The 22,727-nt window shown below is 39.0% G+C and overlaps 1 protein-coding gene across 1 annotated transcript; it reads left to right on the forward strand.

The window, feature by feature from the left end:
- The first annotated feature begins 13,208 nt into the window (after positions 1-13,208).
- OR5AU1 (olfactory receptor family 5 subfamily AU member 1) lies at positions 13,209-14,298 on the forward strand. Its single transcript, XM_019968003.2, has one exon. It carries the CDS (start codon positions 13,363-13,365, stop codon positions 14,296-14,298), a length of 936 nt encoding a protein of 311 aa, XP_019823562.2. The 5' UTR covers positions 13,209-13,362.
- The last annotated feature ends 8,429 nt before the right edge of the window (positions 14,299-22,727 follow it).

The following is a 22,727-nucleotide window of genomic DNA, read 5'->3' on the forward strand; positions in this document are numbered from 1 at the left end:
TCTTACACATGGTAATGTAAGTTTCCATGTTACTCTCTCCATACATCTCACTCTCTCCTCCGGTCTCCCCTGTGTCCATAAATTTGTTCTCTATGTCTGTTTCTCCATTGCTGCCTTGCAAATAAATTCATCGATACCATTCTAGATTCCACATATATGCATTCAGTTCAGTTCAGTTCAGTCGCTCAGTCGTGTCCAACTCTTTGAGATCCCATGAATTGCAGCACGCCAGGCCTCCCTGTCCATCACCAACTCCCAGAATTCACTCAAACTCACGTCCATCGAGTCGGTAATGCCATCCAGCTATCTCATCCTCTGTCATCCCCTTCTCCTCCTGCCCACAATCCTTCCCCCTCCTGCCCCCAATCCCTCCCAGCATCAAAGTCTTTTCCAATGAGTCAACTCTCTGCATCAGGTGGCCAAAGTACTGGAGTTTCAGCTTTAGCATCATTCCTTCCAAAGAACACCCAGGACTGATCTCCTTTAGAATGGACTGGTTGGATCTCCTTGCAGTCCAAGGGACTCTCAAGAGTCTTCTCCAACACCACAGTTCAAAAGCATCAATTCTTCAGTGCTCAGCTTTCTTCACAGTCCAACTCTCACATCCATACATGACCACAGGAAAAACCATAGCCTTGACTAGACGGACCTTTGTTGGCAAAGTAATGTCTCTGCTTTTGAATATGCTATCTAGGTTGGTCATAACTTTCCTTCCAAGGAGTAAGCGTCTTTTAATTTCATGGCTGCAATCACCAGCTGCAGTGATTTTGGAGCCCCCCAAAATAAAGTCTGACACTGTTTCCACTGTTTCCCCATCTATTTCCCATAAAGTGATGGGACCAGATGCCATGATCTTCGTTTTCTGAATGTTGAGTTTTAAGCCAACTTTTTCACTCTCCTCTTTCACTTTCATCAAGAGGCTTTAGTATACGATATTTATCTTTCTCTTTCTGACTTAACTTCACTCTGTATAATAGGCTCTAGGTTCATCCACCTCATTAGAACTGACTCAAATGCATTCCTTTTTATGACTGAGTAATATTCCATTGTGTACATGTACCACAACTTCTTTATCCATTCATCTGTTGATGGACATCTAGATTGCTTCCATGTTCTAGCTATTGTAAATAGTGTTACACTGAACATTGGGGTACATATATCTTTTTCAATTTTGGTTTCCTCAGGATATATGCCTAGGAGCGGGATTTCTGTGTCATATGGTGGTTTTATTCCTAGTTTTTTAAGGACTCTTCATACAGTCTTCCATAGTGGCTGTATCAATTTACATTCCCATCAACAGTGCAAGATGGTTCCCTTTGTCCCCTCTCCAGCATTTATTGTTTGTAGACTTTTTGATGATGGCTATTCTGACTGGTGTGAGATGATATCTCATTGTAGTTTTGATTTGCATTTCTCTAATAATGAGCGATGTTGAGCATCTTTTCATGTGTTTGTTAGCCGTCTGTATGTCTTCTTTGGAGAAATGTCTGTTTAGGTCTTTTTCCCACTTTGTGACTGGGTTGTTTGTTTTTCTGGTATTAACTTGCATGAGTTGCTTGTATATTTTAGAGATTAATCCTTTGTCAGTTGTTTCATTTGCTATTTTCTCCCATTCTGAGGGTTGTCTTCTCACCGTGCTTATAGTTTCCTTTGCTGTGCAAAAGCTCTTAAGTTTAATTAGGTCCCACTTGTTTATTTTTGTTTTTATTTCCATTACTCTAGGAGGTGAGTCATAGAGGATCCTGCTTTGATTTATGTCATCAAGTGTTCTGTCTATGTTTTCCTCTAAGGGTAGTGTTTTAGATATTGCTTAGATATTACATTATACATAAAATACTGATCACAGTCTACTATTTTTATTTTACCATTTTGAACAAAATTTTGAAAACTACCTTATTTAGATCCCTTTACCATGCTCCTTCATCATGCAGTTGTCTTAAATATTTCTTTTACTTACATAGTGAACCACAACAGACAATTTCATTTTTTGCTTCAACCATCAAACAGAATTGTTTTTTAATTCAAGAGGAGGATAGTGTATTATGTTTAGTCATATTTTTACTTTTTTTCATTGTCTTTTTCTTAATTACAAATGTCCCAAGATTTTTTTCAAGATCCTTTATCAAAGATCTTGCTTTGTGCTTAGGTTGGTTGACAAAAATTCTTAGTTTTCCTTCATTTGAAAATGTCTTTATTTAACTTTCCTTCTTGAAGGGTATTTTCTCTGGATAAAGAATTCAAGTTTCACCATTCTTCCAGCACTTGAAGTGTGCCACTTCTTTCTGGCCTCCATGATTTCTCATGAGAAATCTAACATTTGGATTCTTATTCCCCTGTAGGTAATGCATTTTTTTCTCTCTACGTGCTTTCAGGATGTTTTCTTCTTTCCTGGTTTACAGAAGTTTGATTATGATGTTCTGGGTGTGATTTTTCTTTGGGTTCATCTTGTTACGAATTATATGCTAGGCTTTCTGAATCTGTAGGTTTATGCCTGTCACCTAATTTGGGGGAAATTTAGCCTTTTTTTAAATTAACGAATTCTCCTTCTCTTTCTGTTCTTCCGGGACTGTGATCATACAAATGCTAGGTCTCTTGTTATTGTCCCACAAGCACCTGAGAGTTCTTTTGTGTTTGTTTCATCTCTTTTCTCCCTGTTTGTTGTTTAGATAGGGAAGCTTCTATTGTTCTATCTTCACATTCACATAGTCTTTCCTCTGTCGTCTCTATTTGTACTATTTTAGCCCATTCAGTTAGTTTTAAATTTCAGTTATTTTATTTTTAAGTTCTAACTTGGCAATTTAGATTGCCAATGGAAATACAATTTTGTTCTAATTTGTATTTTCTATTTCTTTGCTGAAATTTTCTGTTCTTTCACTTGTTTTAAGCTTATAATTCCTCATTGAAGCATTTGTATGATAGTTGCTTTAAAATCTTTTTCAGATAATTTCAACATCAATGTTATTTTGGTGTTCATCTGGTGTTATTTTGGTATTCATTTGGTTCTTGGTATGACAAGTAGTTTTTTTTTGTTGTTGTACTCTGGACTGACTGGGTATTATTTTATGATTTTTTTAATCTTATTTACATCTTGTATTTTAGCAGGCCTCCAATGACACCTTGCTGGTTTGGAGTAAGGAAGGACACCTCTTTTTTCCACTGGGTGTGAGTGAAAATTCATGCTCTCCACTCAGCCTCTGCTGACATGGGGAGAAATGCTTTATTACTGCTGGATAAGGGTAGAAATTTAGGCTTTTGATTAAGCCTCTACTGACATCATGAGTCTTCAGAGGGGTGCTTTGTTACTGTCAGGCAGGAATGGAAGTCTAGACCCTCCACTCAGCTTCTCAGAGAGAATGGTGTCTCACTACTACTGAATGAGGTGGAACTCTACGTTCCTTATTCAGGATTGCTGACTGCATTTTTTGCTTTGGTGATTGGAGTAGTGTGAATATTGCAAAAAGATTTTCTATTCTCCTAGGCCACCCCTTTACCAGTCCTTTGGCTAAAGACAGGATTTGAGGAAGGCCTTTTTAAAAACCTGTAATAATTTTAAAATCAGCTTGCAATTTCTAAAGATTAACTGTTGGGATTTTGAATGGGGCTGAACGTAATCTATAGATCATATGGAATGAATTTTTATAATTTTGAGTCTTCTTTAGTTGTTTTAGTATTATTTAGTAGCTTTCATGCTCTTCATTATTTCAGTTCAATTCAGTCACTCAATCGTGTCCGACTCTTTGCGACCCCATGGACTGCAGCATGCTAGACGTCCCTGTCCATTACCAACTCCCGGAGTTTACCCAAACTCAAGTCCATTGAGTCGGTGATGCCATCCAACCATCTCATCCACTGTTGTCCCCATCCAACCATCTCATCCTCTGTCGTCAGCTTCTCCTCCCCGCTTCAATCTTTCCCAGCTTCAGAGTCTTTTCAAATGAGTCAGTTCTTTGCATCAGGTGGCCAAAGTATTGGAGTTTCAGCTTCAGCATCAGTCCTTCCATGAATATTCAGGACTGATCTCCTTTAGGATGGACTGGTTGGATCTCCTTGCAGTCCTAGGGACTTTCAAGAGTCTTCTCCAACACCACAGTTCAAAAGCATCAATTCTTTGCCACTCAGTTTTCTTTATAGTCCAACTCTCACATCCATACATGACTACTGAAAAAACCATAGCTTTGACTAGATGGACCTTTGTTGGTAAAGTAATGTCTGCTTTTTAATAGGCTGTCTAGGTTGATTATAACTTTTCTTCCAAGGAGCAAGCATCTTTTAATTTCATGGCTGCAGTCACCATCTGCAGTGATTTTGGAGCCCCCCAAAATAGTCTGTCACTGTTTCCCCATCTATTTGCACTTTCATTAGAATTTAATTAATTTTGGATACCAAGGTAAATGCTATCATTTAAGATGTTTTATTTTATAATAACTTTTTCCAATAATTTATTTTTATAACTTTGTATTCAGGTTTTTGCTAGATTAACTTTTAAATTCGTAGATTGATTTTGGACTTTCTATGTATTCAATCATGCTGTCTGTGAATAATAAAAGTTTTGTTTCTTCTTTTCCAATACCTATTTCTTGCTCTTGCCTATTACACACTATTGATAGAAACTGTCCAGTTCATTGTTGAATCGAAATTGTGATAGAGGATAACCCTGTCTCTTTCCTGATCTCAGGGAGAAAGTTTTTACTATTTATTAGATTTTAATAAAACCAATAAACATGATGCTTGCTGTAAAGTTTTTGTATTTATGTTTTGTTAGATTAAGGATATTCTTTATCACTAGTTTGCAGAGATTTTTAAAAATCATGAGTGGGTATGAAGTTTTAGCAAATGTTTACTCTCCATTAATTGTGACAATTATGTATTTTAGTCTTTATTTTGAATGTTTTCTTAAAATTTTTATTGGAGTATAGTTGATTTACAATGTTGTATTAGTTTCAGGTGTATAGCAAAGTGAATCAGTTTTACATATACATATAGCTATTCTTTTTAAAGATTATTTTCCCATATAGGCCATCAGAGTGCTGAGTAGATTTCCCTGTGCAGCAAGTCCCTGTACAGGAGGTTCTTACTGTAGGTCTCAGTATCAGTTTTGTATATAGTAGTGTGTATATGTCAATACCAATCTCCCAATTTATCCCTTCCCTCTGTTACACTCTGATAACCATAAGTTTATTTTCTACATCTGTGACTCTACTTCTGTTTTGTAAATGAGTTCATTTGTACCCCTTGTTTAGATTCTATTTTGAATGTTAAATCAACTTTGCATTCCTAGGATAAAATCAATTTGATGTAATATGTACCCTTTTTATATATTACTATATTTGTTTTGCTAATATGTTATTTAGGGCTTCCCAGGTGGCACTAGTGGTAAAGAATCTGCTTGCTAATGCAGGAGACATAAGACATGCAGGTTTGATTTCTGGGTCAGGAAGATCCCCTGGAGGAGGAAATGGCAACCCACTCCAGATGTCTTGCCTGGAAAATTCCATGAACAAAGGAGCCTGGTGTGCTGCAGTCCATGGGGCCACAGACAGAAAGACATGACTGAGCACACACACACAAATATTTTAATTTAGGATTTTTGTCTCTCTGTTCATGAGAGAAATTGACCTGGGGTTCCTTTCTTACAGTGTTGTTTCCAGGTGTTGGTTGTCAAGCTTATATGGGTCTCTTATAATAAATTAAACAGAATTTCCTCTTTTCCTACCCCCTGGAATTTTCTGTGTAATATAGATGTTATTTATTCTTTAAATATTTGAGAATTTTTACTGATAAAGCCATCTGGGCCTAGAGTTTTCTTTGTAGGGAATTTTTAATAATGGATTAAAATTTGTATTAGCTTTAGGACTATTCTGATTATTTCCTCTTTGTTTTGATAAGTTGTGCTCTTTAAGGATTTTTTCTATTTTATTTAAGTTCAAATTTATTGGGATGATTATTCATAATATTCTTGTATCTTTTAAATCTTTGTTGTATCTCATTAACATTGTGATTTCTCTTTTAACTCTGGTTATTTAGAAGTCTATTGCTTAATTTCTTAAGTCTATTCTTTAATTTCTAAGCAGGATTTTATAACTATCTTTTTTATTTATAGTTCAATTCCACTGCATTCAGAGAACATACTCTTTATAATTTCATTCCTTTGAAATGTGTTAAGAGTTACTGTTTGCCAGGTATATGTTCCATTTTGGTAAATATCCAAAGCATATATTGCTTTAGAAGAATGTGCATTCTATGATTTGTAGGTGCGCTGTTTTATGTATATCAATTTAATTAGTTTTTTATTCACATCCTTTATATCCTTTGTGATTTTCTGTCAGCTTGTCCCATCATTTAGTGACAAGAGATGTGTTAAAATCGCCAACTATGATTGTAATTTAATCTGTTTCACCCTATGTTCTATCCCTTTGCTTTATATATATTTGAGGTTGTGTTATTAAATGCATATTAATTTTAGGATTATTACATCTTCCTGTTGGGTTGGCCCTTTTGTTATTATGAAATGCCCTTAGTCTCTCCTAAAGCTCTTTCCTTTAATGTCTACTTTAACTTGTATTAGCATAGTTAAACTAGATTTCTTTTTGTTAAAATGTGCATGGTATATATATTTTTCAGTTTTTTTACTTTTGAGTTTTGTCTTTATATTTTAGATGCGGTAGCTCACATAGGAAATGCAGAATAAATGTTTGATTCTTTCCCTTTAAATCCTAGTTTTCAAGACACTGAATTAATTCCCTCTTAGCTTCCAAATATGATAGCCAGCCCTCTTGGCTGGCCCTTACAGGTCCTTAGTAGGGCTGACCTGAGTAACCATCAGAATACTGTGAAAGTAATAGTGTGTGCTTTCTGAGGCTTCCAAGGTCTTAAAACACACTATGGCTTTCTCCTTGCACTCTCTTTGTTCACCTCCTCTGCAGGGAGGCAGTCATCATGTCAGGAGGACACTCAAACAGTCTTGTGGGGAGATTCATGTGTAGAAGAACTGAGGTCTCCTGCTAACAGCATCAACACCAGTCAAGTGAGTGAATTATCTTGTAAGCAGATCCTCCAGTGATTCAACTGACAACAGCTCCAGTTGACATCTTAACTGCAACTCCATGAGAAAGCCAAGGTCTCTCCAATTTTTGACCCATAGAAATCATGTGAAATACTAAGTGTTTATTGTTTTTTTTAAGATGCTAAATTTTAGGACAGTTTATTACAAAGCAATAGATAATAAAACAGACTTTGGTAAGTGGAAATGAGATGTGGATTTAACAAAACCCTAAAAAATTATAAGCATCTTTGACAGTACGATGGGAGGAAGCTGAAAGAACTTTGAGGAGAGGATTAGTGAAAGTCTAAAATGCCTTGAAGAGACTGTTAGCAAAATTCTGATAGTCTTTGAGAAGGCTGCCAATAACGATAAATATGGGACTTAGATAACCATGAGGAAAATGTTATTGGAAACTGAAAGGGAAAAAAATCTCTGTTATTCAGTTTCAGAGAGTTTAGTAACACTGGTGCCTTCAGTAATGTAGATGGTAGAAAATATCAATTGCCTAATGAAATTGGCAATCTGGGAATTCCCTGGCTGTCCAGTGGTTAGGACTGCATGTTCTCACTGCTGAGGGCCCAGGTTCAATCTCTGGTCAGGAAACTAAGATCCTTCAAGTGGCTCATGGCCAAATAAATAACAAAGATGAAACTGAGGGTCAGTAAAATCTTTTGTTAAGACTTTAGAAAGATCTAAGGTAGTGTCTCAGAGAATGGTTCAGTTAAATGATAGGACTTCCAAAAAGTTTCAGGGCACAAGCCCTCAACAGTCTCAGCAGAGGTTCAAGACAGAGGGCTGTGTCAAGAGAGATTTGTTAATAAGAGTCACAGAAGACCCCCAAGTTTTAAGAAAGTCACGATGACAGAAACACCACCAGACTGAACTGTAAGAAAAAAAATGAAGAGAAGCCTTTCAATTCCCAAACTCCTTCAGTCAGGAAGCAAGCTAAGAAAACTACTCAGCTTACAAACACAGGCTAGCTTTCATATAAAGTGAAGGATAATTTAGTGAGGACAACGATAGTCTCCGAGTGGAGCCAAGAGCCATAGAGAATTATTCTTAGGATTTGAGTCCTAATCAAGGACTTGCCAACAAGTATCTTACTGGATTTTAGAATTTTTGAGACTCACTGACTCTTGTGTGCCCACCTTTCCCCACCCCCCATTTTTTCCTAGAGGTTATCCCATACGTGTCCTGCCAGTGTATGTTTTGTGTGTATAGAAGCCAGATGGAACTTCTGTGTTTAGCTCACCAATCTTAAGACTGAGAGGAACTGTAGTCAAGATACTCTTACAGAGGGACCATACTTCAGTTATACCTGATTTAGATGATGTGACTGTGGACTTTGAGCTGATACTGTAATGGTTTTGGGGAGGTGTGAGTATATTTTGAGCATATATTCATGTATAAGTTGGACAAGAATCAGTGAGGGTCAGAGGGAGGACTATGACAGCCAGCCTTCAAGATGGCCCCAGTGATTCTCAGCTCCTGGCCATTTTATAATGTATGTGGGAAAATTTATCAAGAGAACATAATAATCTTAAATATTTATATACGTCATAACAAAACTTTAAAACACATGAAAGCAAAACTGAAAAACTGCAAGAAAAAAAAATCACAATTATAGTTAGATTTCAATGTACCTCCCTTTCAATTCTTGATAGAAAAAGTAGGCAGAAAATTAGAAAGGCTACAGTAGACTTGAATAACACTATTAAGCAACATGAGGTAATTGAAAGTGATAGACCACTTGACCTAACGACAGCAGAATATAATTCTTTTCAAGTGGTCATGGAACATTCATCAAAATACACCATATTCTGGGCCATAAACAAGTCTCAATAAATCCAAAAGTATTCAAGTCATACAAAGCATGTTCTCTGATGACATGCTATTAAATTAGAAATTGATAACAGAAGTATCCCTAGAAAACCCCAAGTATGTGTTAAGCAAATCACATACCTCTAATTTTATTATGATCTTGATGGACAGAGAGGTTGTCCTCCACTGTAGCCTAGGTCACTTTGTACATTGGGAAACTGGAATAAAGGAAAGAAAAACTATAAAAACTTGTTTCTCCAGCACAGAAGAAATACAGATAATAAGTACATAAGAGTTCATTTCCGGGTTGAGATAGGGAGGTCCTTTGAGGCTACTGATCAGTGTATTGGCAGGGATCTGGTACGGATCTGTTCCCTTTATTCCCAGTGTCCCAGTCACCAGATTTCTCAAGGGTAAGAAACTCAGTAACTTTGCAAACGCACATTAATGGATCTATATGGGGCCAATTATTCTTACTTCACCTGCCTGCTAAGCCCTCATTAATGAAGGCAACATCCTCCCCAGCTGTGACCTCATGGGCCACCCATGGGAAAAGATGGCTCTGGGGTGTCTCTTCCCAGTATAGGACCAGCTGTGAGTGCCTCTCAGGGTAGGGGCTGCCTCCCTCCCCTCACCACGTGAGAGGTTAAAGTCAATAGCAGGCTCTGATCCCCAGACTCAGTCTATGGACCCAATGAGTCTGGCTTTGTCATCACTGTTTTTCTAATGAAAGATTGTGTTCTGACCTCCAGAGCAACAGCTCTGCCACCAAGTCACCTGCTCTGTTGGAATTATATGGTTTTCTTATGAACATGGAAAGCAAACTTGAAGGACGAAATTCGTTGGTGCTTGACTATCACCAAGTAATACTCAGATTTCTGGGAATTGTTAACTACTGATATGTCTTCTGGAAGGAAGGGAATGTCCAGGACAACCACCTTATCCTACAGGCTGATCTGATTTTCCAGGACATGGAGAATTCTAGCAACTCAGAAAAGGATATTTATATGTGGCTCAAGGGAAGATACTCCATGGTTTAGTGTTTCTCAAAGTGTGGCCAGTGACCACCTGTTTCAGATTCACCAGATGTGGGGGCCTGGCTTTAGATGCACTAGATCACATTTTCTGAAGTTGGTACCTAGAATCTGCACATGCAGCAAGCTTCTCCAGGGAACCTTGGGCAGAGCACCTTAACGTTTCAGAACCACTGTTTGAGGTCCTTGTTGCTCACTGTTTGGGGTCATTGCTGCTCCCTCTGGCTGCCTGCTCTCCGTTGTACTCCCACTCTGGTATCCCAAGGAGGAAGGCAAAGAAACAGGTATAATAAAACCCTTGCTTACTCCTCCCTCATCTACAGGCCCCTGGCACCTGCTCTCATTCCTAAACACTCCACTCCAGCATGACTAGACTAGACCACTCAAGTTTTCTTCCTAGTTTCCATTCACAGGTATAAACTACAGCCAACAGAAATAGTGGTTACTCCAGCATCCTTTTTCCCCTCCAAGATGAACTACTTCCATTTATTTATTATTATTTTAGCCATGTTGCCTAACATGTGGGATCCTAGTTCCCCGACCAGGGATCATACCTGTGCCCCCTGAATTAGAAGCAAGGAGTCCTAACCACTGGACTGTCACGGAGACCCCACTCCAGCGTCCTTTGAAAGACTGTCAGAGATGTCAGTTTGTCCACAATCCCTTGCTTGACTAACTCTCTATACTCTGAATAGTTTTGAATTTAGTGCAGACTGGAGAAGAGGGATGGCAGAGGAAAGGGGAGAAGAAGAGAAAGCGAGTAGACATAAAGCGAGTAATAAATCAGAGGCTCTGATCAGCTACCCATTGCATTACCCACTACCCTACCCTTTTCCATCCCACCTCCCAGCCTGCGTGTTGACTCTTTTAATCAGAGAAGTACTTGCAGACCTGTTACCCACATTGAAACCACCTATTGAAGAAGGTGTGAACTCAGGTCTTAAGTTCTTCTTCAATCATAATAACCATTTCTCAATTTCTTGAAGTCCCTGTAAGTTATTCATCCTGAGATTTTTACAGTTAATTCTTTAAAGTCCTTGTAATTTGCCTTGAAGCTGGGTTGGCTTTTGACACCAATAGGGCCAATGACGTTTGCAACCCAAATCTGGGGCTGTCTGCAATCCTGCAATAATAGGGTTTATTATAAACTAGCAACTGTTGGGTTCAGAATGGCTGAAATTTTACATATCAGTGACACCAAATAAGTCAGTTATGCTCCATGTGCTCTAAAAGATGTTACTAGTACCCTGTGTTCAAATTTGCCCTCTTGGGTTTTGTATTGCAACTTTATTAGGAGATGTTATCTCTTTGGGCATTACAATGATTTCTTCCAGTCACCACTCACAGTGTTCCATCAATAGCCATAGTGTCTTCAGTATCTACTTGATAGCTAAAATTTTTTTAATTTTTATTTATTGATTTGGCTGTGCCAAGTCTTAGTTGTGGCATGTAGGATCTTTAGTTCAGCTTGTGAGCTATTAGTTACAGTATGTGGGATCCAGTTCCTTGCCTAGAGATCAAACCCAGGTCCCCTGCATTGGGAGCACAGAGTCTTAACCACAAGATGTTAACCACTGGACTACCAGGGAAGTCCCTCAACAAATTTATGGATAAATTTAGTTATCCATATTCCAGAGTCTTCCCCTGTTCTGGCAGTTTGCTGATTCTGGAAAGTTTGCCAATGGGACAAACTAGAATCTTTCGCCTGTTCATGGCAGCTTTCCTCTCTGGAATCTTCCCAACATCTTTCACAGCTCCATTATTCATTTACTCCTCAGGGCAGGAGGAGGGGGCTCAATTTTTTCCCTTTCTAGCCTCCTCTATCACATCTGCTGGTTTCAACGTCTTCACAACTGAGGATCCTCACCAAAGAGCACAGGATACTTAGCTGACTCCAGAGCCCAAGGTAATTCAGGAACAGGCAGCCAGTGGAGCAGGAGAGAGTGTGGTGCTCAGGTGGTACAGTTCAGTTCAGTTCAGTTGCCCAGTTGTGTCCGACTCTTTGTGACCCTATGGACTGCAGCACGCCAGGCCTCCATGTCCATCTTCAACTCCCATAGTTTACTCAAACTTATGTCCATTGAGTCGGTGATGCCATCCAACCATCTTATCTTCTGTTGTCCCATTCTCCTCCTGCTTTCAATCTTTCCCAGCATCAAGGTCTTTTCATATGAATCAGTTCTTCGCAGCAGGTGGCCAAAGTATTGGAGTTTCAGCTTCAGCATCAGTCCTTCCAATGAATATTCAGGAATGATTTCCTTTAGGATGGACGGGTTGGATCTCCTTGCAGTCCCAGGAACTCTCAAGAGTATATCATGACTTTATTCATCATGACTTTATTCATTCTCTGCATGTAAAAGGCATTTTTACAAAGCCCTAGTCCTGGGGAGGGGCTATTCCTTCCCTGCTGGCCCCAACATCCCTTGAGAACAAGGTTATTATATTCACTGGAAATGATGGTGCCTTCATGAAGGATGGGTGACGTTTTACCCTTGGCTGATGCTCTGGAGTGCAAGGTCTCAGTGTACACTCTGCAGCCTTATACCACACCTATTTCTCCACATCCCAACCCCCATCACCTTTAGAGTCCACAATAGTGCTTGACTTGTGCCAAGTTCTGAGAAGCAATTTTATAGCTGAGCCAACGAACCACCTTCCACTCCTCTAGAATTCTCCAGATCCTCTGAAGGCTTGTTTAGTCACTCTCACTTAGTACACGTTTCCCTTCTATTTTGTTTGGTGGTAGGTTGTTTGCTAAATCTCATCGCTGTTTCATTTATTTATTTTTATTGTTGTTTAGTTTTGTGTTAGATCTCTCTCTCCAACAAGAATAATCAAAGCTAACATTCTTTCTCAAAGTGCCGGGCTTTGTTCAAGTGCTTTACATGAATTAACTCATTGAATTTTTACAATAAACTTTTGAGATTAGTGTTTTTATCCCTATTTTACAGAAAACTGAAAATCAGAAGGAAGGTTAAGTAACATTCCCAAGGTTACATAGCTGGCTAATGGTGAGGTCTCAGTCTGGAACCTTGCCAGTCTGATGCCACAGCTTGTGTGCTTAAACACAGTATATATAGTCTCGAATATAGGCTTCTTGAAGTCAGACATACTTGAATTCCTGACAGGAAGAACATAGAGCTAAGTTTATAGAAGATGGTCAATAAATTTTTGGTAAGTAATTGTTTCATTATTTAGAATTTTTTAAGATCCCTAAGAGACCAAATTGCGTATATTTCTTTTCTATTTTCCATTGCTGTTCAAGTAATACTTCCTAAGTGACTAATCAGCCAAGTTGAGGAGAACTTCTCTATGACAGAATTCCACTGACAAAGCCAGACTTCCTCAGTGAGAGCAATCTTCAGAAGGCTGTCCTTAGGGCAGAATTAAGCCAGCGAGAGCCCCTGGGGGTTTCACTTCTTTCTGGTGGTCCTCTCTTTCCACGTCACAGAGCATTGAAGAAATATGGAAGGGGCCAACCTGAGTCAAGGGACTGAGTTTGAGCTTTTGGGGCTCACCAGTGACCCCTGGCTCCAGAAGCTGCTCTTCGTGGTGTTCCTGGGCATGTACACTATCACACTGCTGGGGAATCTAATCATGTTTCTTCTGATCCATGTAAGTACCACGCTGCACACACCCATGTACTCCCTCCTGAAGAGCCTCTCCTTCTTGGATTTCTGCTACTCCTCCACGGTTGTCCCCCAGACTCTGGTGAACTTCTTGGCCAAGAGGAAGGTGATCACCTATCTTGGCTGTGTGGTTCAGATGTTTTTCTATGCGGGTTTTGCCACCAGTGAATGCTATCTCATTGCTGCCATGGCCTATGACCGCTATGCGGCTGTTTGTAACCCCCTGCTCTACCCAACTGCCATGTCTCCTACGGTCTGTGCCTCTCTGATTGTGGGATCCTATGGTGCAGGATTTCTTAATTCTCTGATCCACACAAGCTGTATTTTTAGTCTGAAATTCTGTGGTACTCACGTGGTCACTCACTTCTTCTGTGATGGACCACCCATCCTGTCTCTGTCTTGTGTGGACACCTCACTGTGTGAAATCTTGCTCTTCATTTTTGCTGGTTTCAACCTTTTGAGCTGTACCCTCACCATCTTGGTCTCCTACCTCTTAATTCTCATCACCATCCTGAGAATGAACTCAGCCCAGGGCAGATTCAAGGCCTTTTCCACCTGTGCTTCCCACTTCACTGCTGTGTGCCTCTTCTATGGCACAACACTTTTCATGTACCTGCGCCCCAGGTCCAGCTACTCCCTGACCCAAGACCGCACAGTGGCTGTGATCTACACAGTGGTGATCCCACTGCTCAACCCCCTTATCTACTCTTTGAGAAACAAGGATGTGAAAGAAGCTTTAAGAAAGGTTTGGGAAAGAAAAATAATGGAATGATCTTCTTAATTCATCACCACATATCTTTAGAAAGCTGAGGGAACTTTATCCCATGCTCAGCTCTATTCATAGGAGGCACTCTCTGGTCTGCAGGGGCCTCTGCATCTACTGCCACAGAAAGAACAGATCGTGTCATAGAGACTAAAAAGAAGTAAGGAATGTCTGCTAGTTGCATAATTGGACCCACTGGAAATATTTAGGCATGCCTTTATTCAGATGTTTCTTTCATGTTTCCACGTGTGTGAATATTTTTTATTACAAACTGACATTTATATTCTTCACAATGAAGTTCTCCCCTTAAATAACTTGAAGACCTTCACTGCTTGGGGGAAATCCTTCCTTATTTACAATCACCTCTTTGTAAAAACTGACTCCTTGACTTTAACATTTTTTAATTGTCTAATTATTTGAATAATACCGTAACAATTTCAGAAGCTCAGATTATATTCTATTATCTTTATTGACTTTTTTCCTGGACAAGTAACTACTTAGTTGCTTCCAAACTGAATGAACTTAGGCAAGTTACTTAGTTTTTCTGAGTCACAGATATCTCATCTTTTAACTGGTGTGAGTTTTAAGTGTTCAGTTAGATATTACAGGTAAATCATTCAGTACATGGTAGACATTCCTGGACTTCCCTGGTGGCCCAGTGGTTAAGTCTCCATGCTTCCACTGCAGGGTGCACAAGTTTGATCCCTGGTCGAGAAACTAAGACCCTGCGTGTCTCATGCCCCACCTTTTCCTTTCTATCGGCCCCTGTGCATGCTCAGTTGCTTCAGCTGTATCTGATTCCTTGTGATTCCATGGACTGTAGCCTGCTAGACTCCTCTGCCCATGGGATTTTCCCAGCAGGAATGCCGGAGTGGATTACCATGTCCTCCTCTAGGGGGTCTTCCCCACCCAAGGATGGAACCTACAGGTCCTGAATTGGTGGGTGAATTCTTTACCACTGAGTCAGCAGGGAAGCCCTTTTTTTCCCCAGTGGTGTGGAATAATTTAAATAAGATAGGAATATTTGTTCTTTAAAAATGATACATGCTGTGCTGTAAAACCACCTGAGACTGGTGTGTCTTTAAAAGGTAGACCTTTAATTATACTTCCAATTTCTTACACAGTTATTAATTTCATTTTAGGTTTTTCTCTGCTTATTAAGTCAATTTCATCATTTATATTTTGCTCAAAAATTATTTCCTTCTTCCAAATTTTCAAATTTATTGCCATGAGTTGTACATAATATTTTCTTATAAATTTTGTATTTGTTCTTTAGGTCAACAGCATCTCCACTTACTCTTCTAAATCTCTCCAAAGAGTTTGTGCCATTTTTTAGGACAATCCAAAAAAAGATCCTCTACCATAAAATAAGAAAAGGATTAAGTGGTCTGTAAGGATCTTCCAGACAACAACCCTCCATGAGATAAACATTTGAAGAAAGGCAATGTTGAGGAAGGATTAAAGACATATACTGCCTAATTCTAATCTAGCTCTGTCACTTACTAGCAATGTAAATTTGGGGAAATTCTTTACCTCTCTCTGCTAAGTTTGTCTCATTTGGGAAATAGGGATAACAGTAAAATCTATTTTATGTATAAAACTGTTGTGAAAATTAAATTACATAATATTTACACTTGTGAAATTTAAATGATACAATATCTAAAACAGTATCTGACCCTTAGTAACTCTGTCATAAATTTGTATTAGCTACTCATTTCTTTTGTGTGTTTCTGTGGTTTCATTACCTTACACATTCTTCATATATTTGTTTTATTTTCCTTAATAACACTTGGCAGAGGATTTTTATCAACCTTTGAAAACATTCTGTTTTGTGATTTTTCTTATTTCTACAATGTATCAATTTCTCATTTTATTAATGTCAGATTGTTCTTTATTAATTCCTTCTTTCTCTTCATTTATTTTGTTTTTCTTTTGTCAAGTGATTGTTTTAAACACTGAAAATCTACAAGAGAGTATTTTAAACATCAGATCAGATCAGATCAGATCAGTCACTCAATCATGTCTGACTCTTTGCGACTCCATGAATCGCAGCATGCCAGGCCTCCCTGTCCATCACCAACTCCCAGAGTTCACTCAGACTCATTTCCATCGAGTCAGTGATGCCATCCAGCCATCTCATCCTCTGTCGTCCCCTTCTCCTCCTGCCCCCAATCCCTCCCAGCATCAGAGTCTTTTCCAATGAGTCAACTCTTCGCATGAAGTGGCCAAAGTACTGGAGTTTCAGCTTTAGCATCAGTCCTTCCAAAGAAATCCCAGGGCTCATCTCCTTCAGATGGACTGGTTGGATCTCCTTGCAGTCCAAGGGACTCTCAAGAGTCTTCTCCAACACCACGGTTCAAAAGCATCAATTCTTCAGCGCTCAGCTTTCTTCACAGTCCAACTCTCACATCCATACATGACCACAGGAAAAACCATAGCCTTGACTAGACGAACTTTTGTTGGCAAAGTAATGTCTCTGCTTTTGAATATACTATCTAGGTTGGTCATAACTTTCCTTCCAAGGAGTAAGCGTCTTTTAATTTCATGGCTGCAGTCACCATCTGCAGTGATTTTGGAGCCCCCCAAAATAAAGTCTGACACTGTTTCCACTGTTTCCCCATCTATTTCCCATGAAGTGATGGGACCGGATGCTATGATCTTCGTTCTCTGAATGTTGAGCTTTAAGCCAACTTTTTCACTCTCCACTTTCACTTTCATCAAGAGGCTTTTTAGTTCCTCTTCACTTTCTGCCATAAGGGTGGTGTCATCTGCATATCTGAGGTTATTGATATTTCTCCTGGCAATCTTGATTCCAGCTTGTGTTTCTTCCAGCCCAGCGTTTCTCATGATGTACTCTGCATAGAAATTAAATAAGCAGGGTGACAATGTACAGCCTTGACGTACTCCTTTTCCTATTTGGTTATTCATGTCTATTTATTATATAGTGATTAAAAATAAAATGCAATCACTCACTATCCAGCTAAAGAGGCAATATTACTAATCCACTAGAAATTGTTCTTGCTTTACCCTCCAGGAAGTGCTTAGTCATAAGTCATATCTTTTTTAGATTTTGGTATGCTGAAAACTGGAACATAGATAAGATATCTGGAGTACAGGAGGTATATTGGGTCAGAAGGTGACCTTGAGCGTAGAAGTTCTATGCAAAAGATGGCCAAGCAGGAAGACAGAGGAGTTTGGGTCCCTGGGGACAGTAGGAACCCATAATCTCTACCTCTGAGCTTCCTTTATATAAAAGAAAACAGACCCTGTCTCATAGATTTTGGATTTTATGTTATATGTGACTAAGCATAATTTACACTGCCATTGACATAGGAGAGCAGAGAAAATAGGCAATGTCATGAGAGAAACAAAATTTTGTTTTTCTCCAAAGATGGAAGATACTATAACATATTTTATAGAGGAAAAAATTGATGGTGTAGAAGAGAGAGGATATAGTTATAGGAGCAAAGCTTGTGAGTAAGGAAAAGGGATTGGAATCTAGCACACAGATGAGGGGATTGGCCTTAAATGTTAATGAGAATAGTTCATCCATTGTCACAGGAGAGAAGGCAGACAGGTATAGGCCTAGGTAGTTCAGTAGCTTGGTGAAAAAGTTAAGTTTTCAATTGCATTTCTCTATTTTCTCAGTGAAATATGAAGTGAGTTATAAAATTAATTCTAGTTCATCTCTAAAATGGGGATAATAGTGTTTGCTTTCAAGAGTAGGCCACGTATAGTATACAGGACATGGCTAGGTTTGCTGTACAGTACTGAAATCTCTGGCTCAGTCTCTGTGGGGTCTCTGGATCCTGGTGTGCACAAGGTTTGTTTGAGTCCTACGAGGGTCTCTGGTAGGTGTGGGGTTTGATTCTAAATGTGATTTTACCCCTCCTACCATCTTGCTGGGGCTTCTCCTTTGCCCCTGGACGTGGGGTATCTTTTTTGGTGGGATCCAATATTCTCCTTCTCAGAGAAGGCGATGGCACCCCACTCCAGTACTCTTGCCTGGAGAATCCCAGGGACAGGGGAGCCTGGTGGGCTGCCGTCTGTGGGGTCGCACAGAATCGGACATGACTGAAGCAACTTAGCAGCAGCAGCAGCAACATTCTCCTGTCAATGGTTGTTCAGCAGCGAGTTGTAATTTTGGAATTCTTGCAGGAGAAGATGAGCGCACGTCCTTCTACTCCATCATCTTGCTACCAAAAACTTTCACCAAGCTATGAAACACCTATGTCTATACCTGTCTGCCTTCTCTCTTGTGACAATGGATGAACTATTCTCATTAACATTTAAGGCCAATCCCCTCATCTGTGTGATAAATTCCAATCCCTTTTCCTTATTCACAGGCTTTGCTCCTACAGTTACACCCTCTCTCTTCTGCATCATCAATTTCTTCCACTATACAAATATGTTATAGTATCTCTCATCTCAGAGGAACCAGAGATCAAATTACCAACATCTGCTGGATCATTGAAAAAGCAAGAAAGTTCCAGAAAAACATCTACTTTTGCTTTATTGACCACACCAAAGCCTTTGACTGTGTGGATCACAACAAACTGTGGAAAATTCTTAAAGAGATGGGAACAACAGACTACCTGACCTGCCTCCTGACAAATCTGTACGCAGGTCAAGAATGTAAGAGTTTTTCTGACAATGTTTATGGTATGGCTCTTTAGCAGACTCAAAGTCTGTGGTGATCACTTTCATTTCTCCAATTTTTCTCTTCATGCTAAACAACTACTAAACCAGCGTTTTCCAATGTATAGTTAGTGGATATATATAAAAATTCCTGAGCCCCACCCCTTAAAAAAGTAATCTGCATTTTAATTTGTACTTTTAGTTAACTTACCAAGGGACTCCCGTGCACCCTAATGTTTTAGAACCATCACACCAAACTCAAGGTACCATGCCACTCTTATCCACCAATGTAATCCGTACACCTGGCATAATAATTCAGTAATTATTGAATGAAAGAATGAATAAATTATGGCAATCAGTCATGATTATTCCTTCAGAAACCAGAGAACAGTTTACGTTAGGGCAATGGTTCTCAAACTTTTTGGTTTCAGGATCCCAAACAGTTTAACCTTAGAAAATCCCAGATATATACCCTACTATGTATAAAATAGATGAGAACCTACTGTATAGCACGGGGAACTCTACTCAGTGCTCTGTGGTGACCTAAAAGGGAAGGAAATCTTTAGAAGACTGGATATATGTATATCTGATTCACTTTGCTGCCCAGTAGAAACCTAACACAACATTGTAAAGCAATTTATATGCCAATAAAAGTTCATAAAAAGAAAACCCCAGAAAACACAAGACTATACAAACCCATTGTCTATTAGCCATTAAAGTGATGATGTCGTTATACTTCCTGTAGCCTCTGGAGATTTCCTCTGTGTACCTTTAAACACATGAGAATGAAAAAAGAAAAAAAAAATCTTAGTATTATTTTGAAAATAGTTTTGACCCCCTGGACTTCCCAAAAGGACTACCCTTTGGGAATCACAGCTGGAGGGACTGTTTTGGCCATAGAGGACGTGTTAGTGGGGTTAAGTGCAGGTACTCTAGAGCAAGGACTCCTGGATATGAGTCAACTCTTTACTGACTAACTGCTGTGTGACAGTAACTTTCCTGGACTTTATTTTCCTTAACTGTAAAACAAGGATGTTAGCACCTGCTTTTTAGGGATACTGTAAGGATTAATTGAATTAAGACACTAGAAGTGCTTAAGATAGGGTGAAGCACAGAGTAAGCATGACAAAGGTACATGTAAGTACTATTATTAGAAATGAAGATATCATCATTATTATAAATGCTACATGACTGCACACATCTGTTATTTTCTCTGGTCCCTTCTGAAGGTTTTTTCATGAACACAAACCACATTTACAGCCCATATGTCCTTACAACCCAGTTGGCAGCTGTAGTCAAAGATAACAGATTTGGAAAATAGTTTTCTAATTTTTTCCCTGAGTTATTTTTTAATTCCCTAGCACTATTTGTTACAGTCAATTCCAAAAGGAACGTCTAGTCTGTACCTCTTAATATGATTCTGTTGCATCCTTATTCCCTTTTATTTGCTTGCCTTAAGAGAGTTCCAGAAAAACATCTATTTCTGCTTTCTTGACTATGCCAAAGCCTTTGACTGTGTGGATCACAATAAACTGTGGAAAATTCTGAAAGAGATGGGAATACCAGACCACCTGTCCTGCCTCTTGAGAAATCTGTATGCAGGTCAGGAAGCAACAGTTAGAACTGGTCATGGAACAACAGACTGGTTCCAAATAGGAAAAGGAGTACGTCAAGGCTGTATATTATCACCCTGCTTATTTAACTTCTATGCAGAGTACATCATGAGAAACGCTGGGCTGGAAGAAGCACAAGCTGGAATCAAGATTGCCAGGAGAAATATCAATAACCTCAGATATGCAGATGACACCACCCTTATGGCAGAAAGTGAAGAGGAACTAAAAAGCCTCTTGATGAAAGTGAAAGTGGAGAGTGAAAAAGTTGGCTGAAAGCTCAACATTCAGAAAACGAAGATCATGGCATCCAGTCCCATCACTTCATGGGAAATAGATGGGGAAACAGTGGAAACAGTGTCAGACTTTATTTTTCTGTGCTCCAAAATCACTGCAGATGGTGACTGCAGCCATGAAATTAAAAGACGCTTACTCCTTGGAAGGAAAGTTATGACCAACCTAGATAGCATATTCAAAAGCAGAGACATTACTTTGCCAACAAAGGTCCGTCTAGTCAAGGCTATGGTTTTTCCTGTGGTCATGTATGGATGTGAGAGTTGGACTGTGAGGAAGGCTGAGCGCCGAAGAATTGATGCTTTTGAACTGTGGTGTTGGAGAAGACTCTTGAGAGTCCCTTGGACTGCAAGGAGATCCAACCAGTCCATCTGAAGGAGATCAGCCCTGGGATTTCTTTGGAAGGAATGATGCTAAAGCTGAAACTCCAGTACTTTGGCCACTTCATGCGAAGAGTTGACTCATTGGAAAAGACTCTGATGCTGGGAGGGAGAAGGGGACAACAGAGGATGAGATGGCTGGATGGCATCACTGACTCGATGGACGTGAGTCTGAGTGAACTCCAGGAGTTGGTGATGGACAGAGAGGCCTGGCATGCTGCGATTCATGGGGTCGCAAAGAGTTGGACATGACTGAGCGACTGATCTGATCTGATCTGATCTCCCCTACAGTAACATCTTTGACTCAGTTAGCTATGAAAGAGATTTTTTTCTTTCTAAGTACATGTTTACTTGTTTCTCTGAATGTTCTGTTCCACCATCATTTTAGTAGTTTCCAGATTCCTTGGTGCTATTTACCTTTTAAACCCTATCAATTTTTTCCCAACTAAAGGTTTAATTTAACAAGTAAAAAGAGTTTTTGGCTCAATACAAGAAAAACTCTTTTTTCCCACTTCAAGTTGATTTAACTTTCTCTTTTCAGTTGATTGGGAAATGGCATACTTTTTTAAATTTTATTTTTTAAATTGAGGCAACATTGATTTGTAACATATTAGTTTCATGTGTACAACAGTATAATTTCGCTTTTAAATACACAATAGTGTGCAACCCACTCCAGTACTCTTGCCTAGAAAATTCCATGGATGGAGGAGCCTGGTGGGCTACAGTCCATGGGGTAACAAAGAGTCGGACACGACTGAGCGAATTCACAACACGAGTGTGCTTTCCACCAAAAGTCTAGCTTCCATCCATCACTATACAGTTGATCTCCTTTACTTATTTCACCTTCCCTCTCAACCTCCTTCCTGTCTAGAACCATGTTTTCCATGTCTATGTGTTTTGTTTGTTCATTTATTTATTTATATTTTACATTCCACATGAGTGAAATCATATGATATTTATCTTTCTCCACCTGTCTTGTTTCACTTAGCATAATACCCTCAAGAGCCATCCAGGCTGTCACAAATGGCAAGATTTCACCTTTTTATGACTGAATGGTGTATATACGGTACATATATATATGGATTATATACTCTGAATATATATATGGATTATATACTATATATATATTATATACTATATATATATATATGGATTATATACTGTGAATATATATATATGGATTATATACTGTATAATTATATATGGATTATATACTGTGTGTATATATATATATATATATATATATGTATATATATGTGTGTGTGTGTGTCACATCTTGATCCATTCATCCACTGATAAGATCATAGGTTGTTTCCATATCTTGGTTATTGTAAATAATGTTGCAATGAACATAGAGGTGTGTATATCTTTTCAAATTAGTGTTTTTGTCTTCTTTGAATACTCAGGAGTGGAATACCTGAATTGTATAGTAGATCTATTCTTAATTTTTTGAGGAATCTTCATTATGGGTACACAAATTTACAATCCCACCAACAGTGTAGGAGAATTCCCTTTT

This window comes from Bos indicus, chromosome 10, assembly GCF_029378745.1.
Source record: "Bos indicus isolate NIAB-ARS_2022 breed Sahiwal x Tharparkar chromosome 10, NIAB-ARS_B.indTharparkar_mat_pri_1.0, whole genome shotgun sequence".
In the NCBI taxonomy this organism is placed as follows: Eukaryota; Metazoa; Chordata; class Mammalia; order Artiodactyla; family Bovidae; genus Bos; species Bos indicus.

What these genes read in the sequence shown, in the direction of transcription:
- OR5AU1 (XM_019968003.2), top strand. Translation starts at nt 13,363, where the DNA reads ATGGAAGGGGCCAACCTGAGTCAAGGGACTGAGTTTGAGCTTTTGGGG.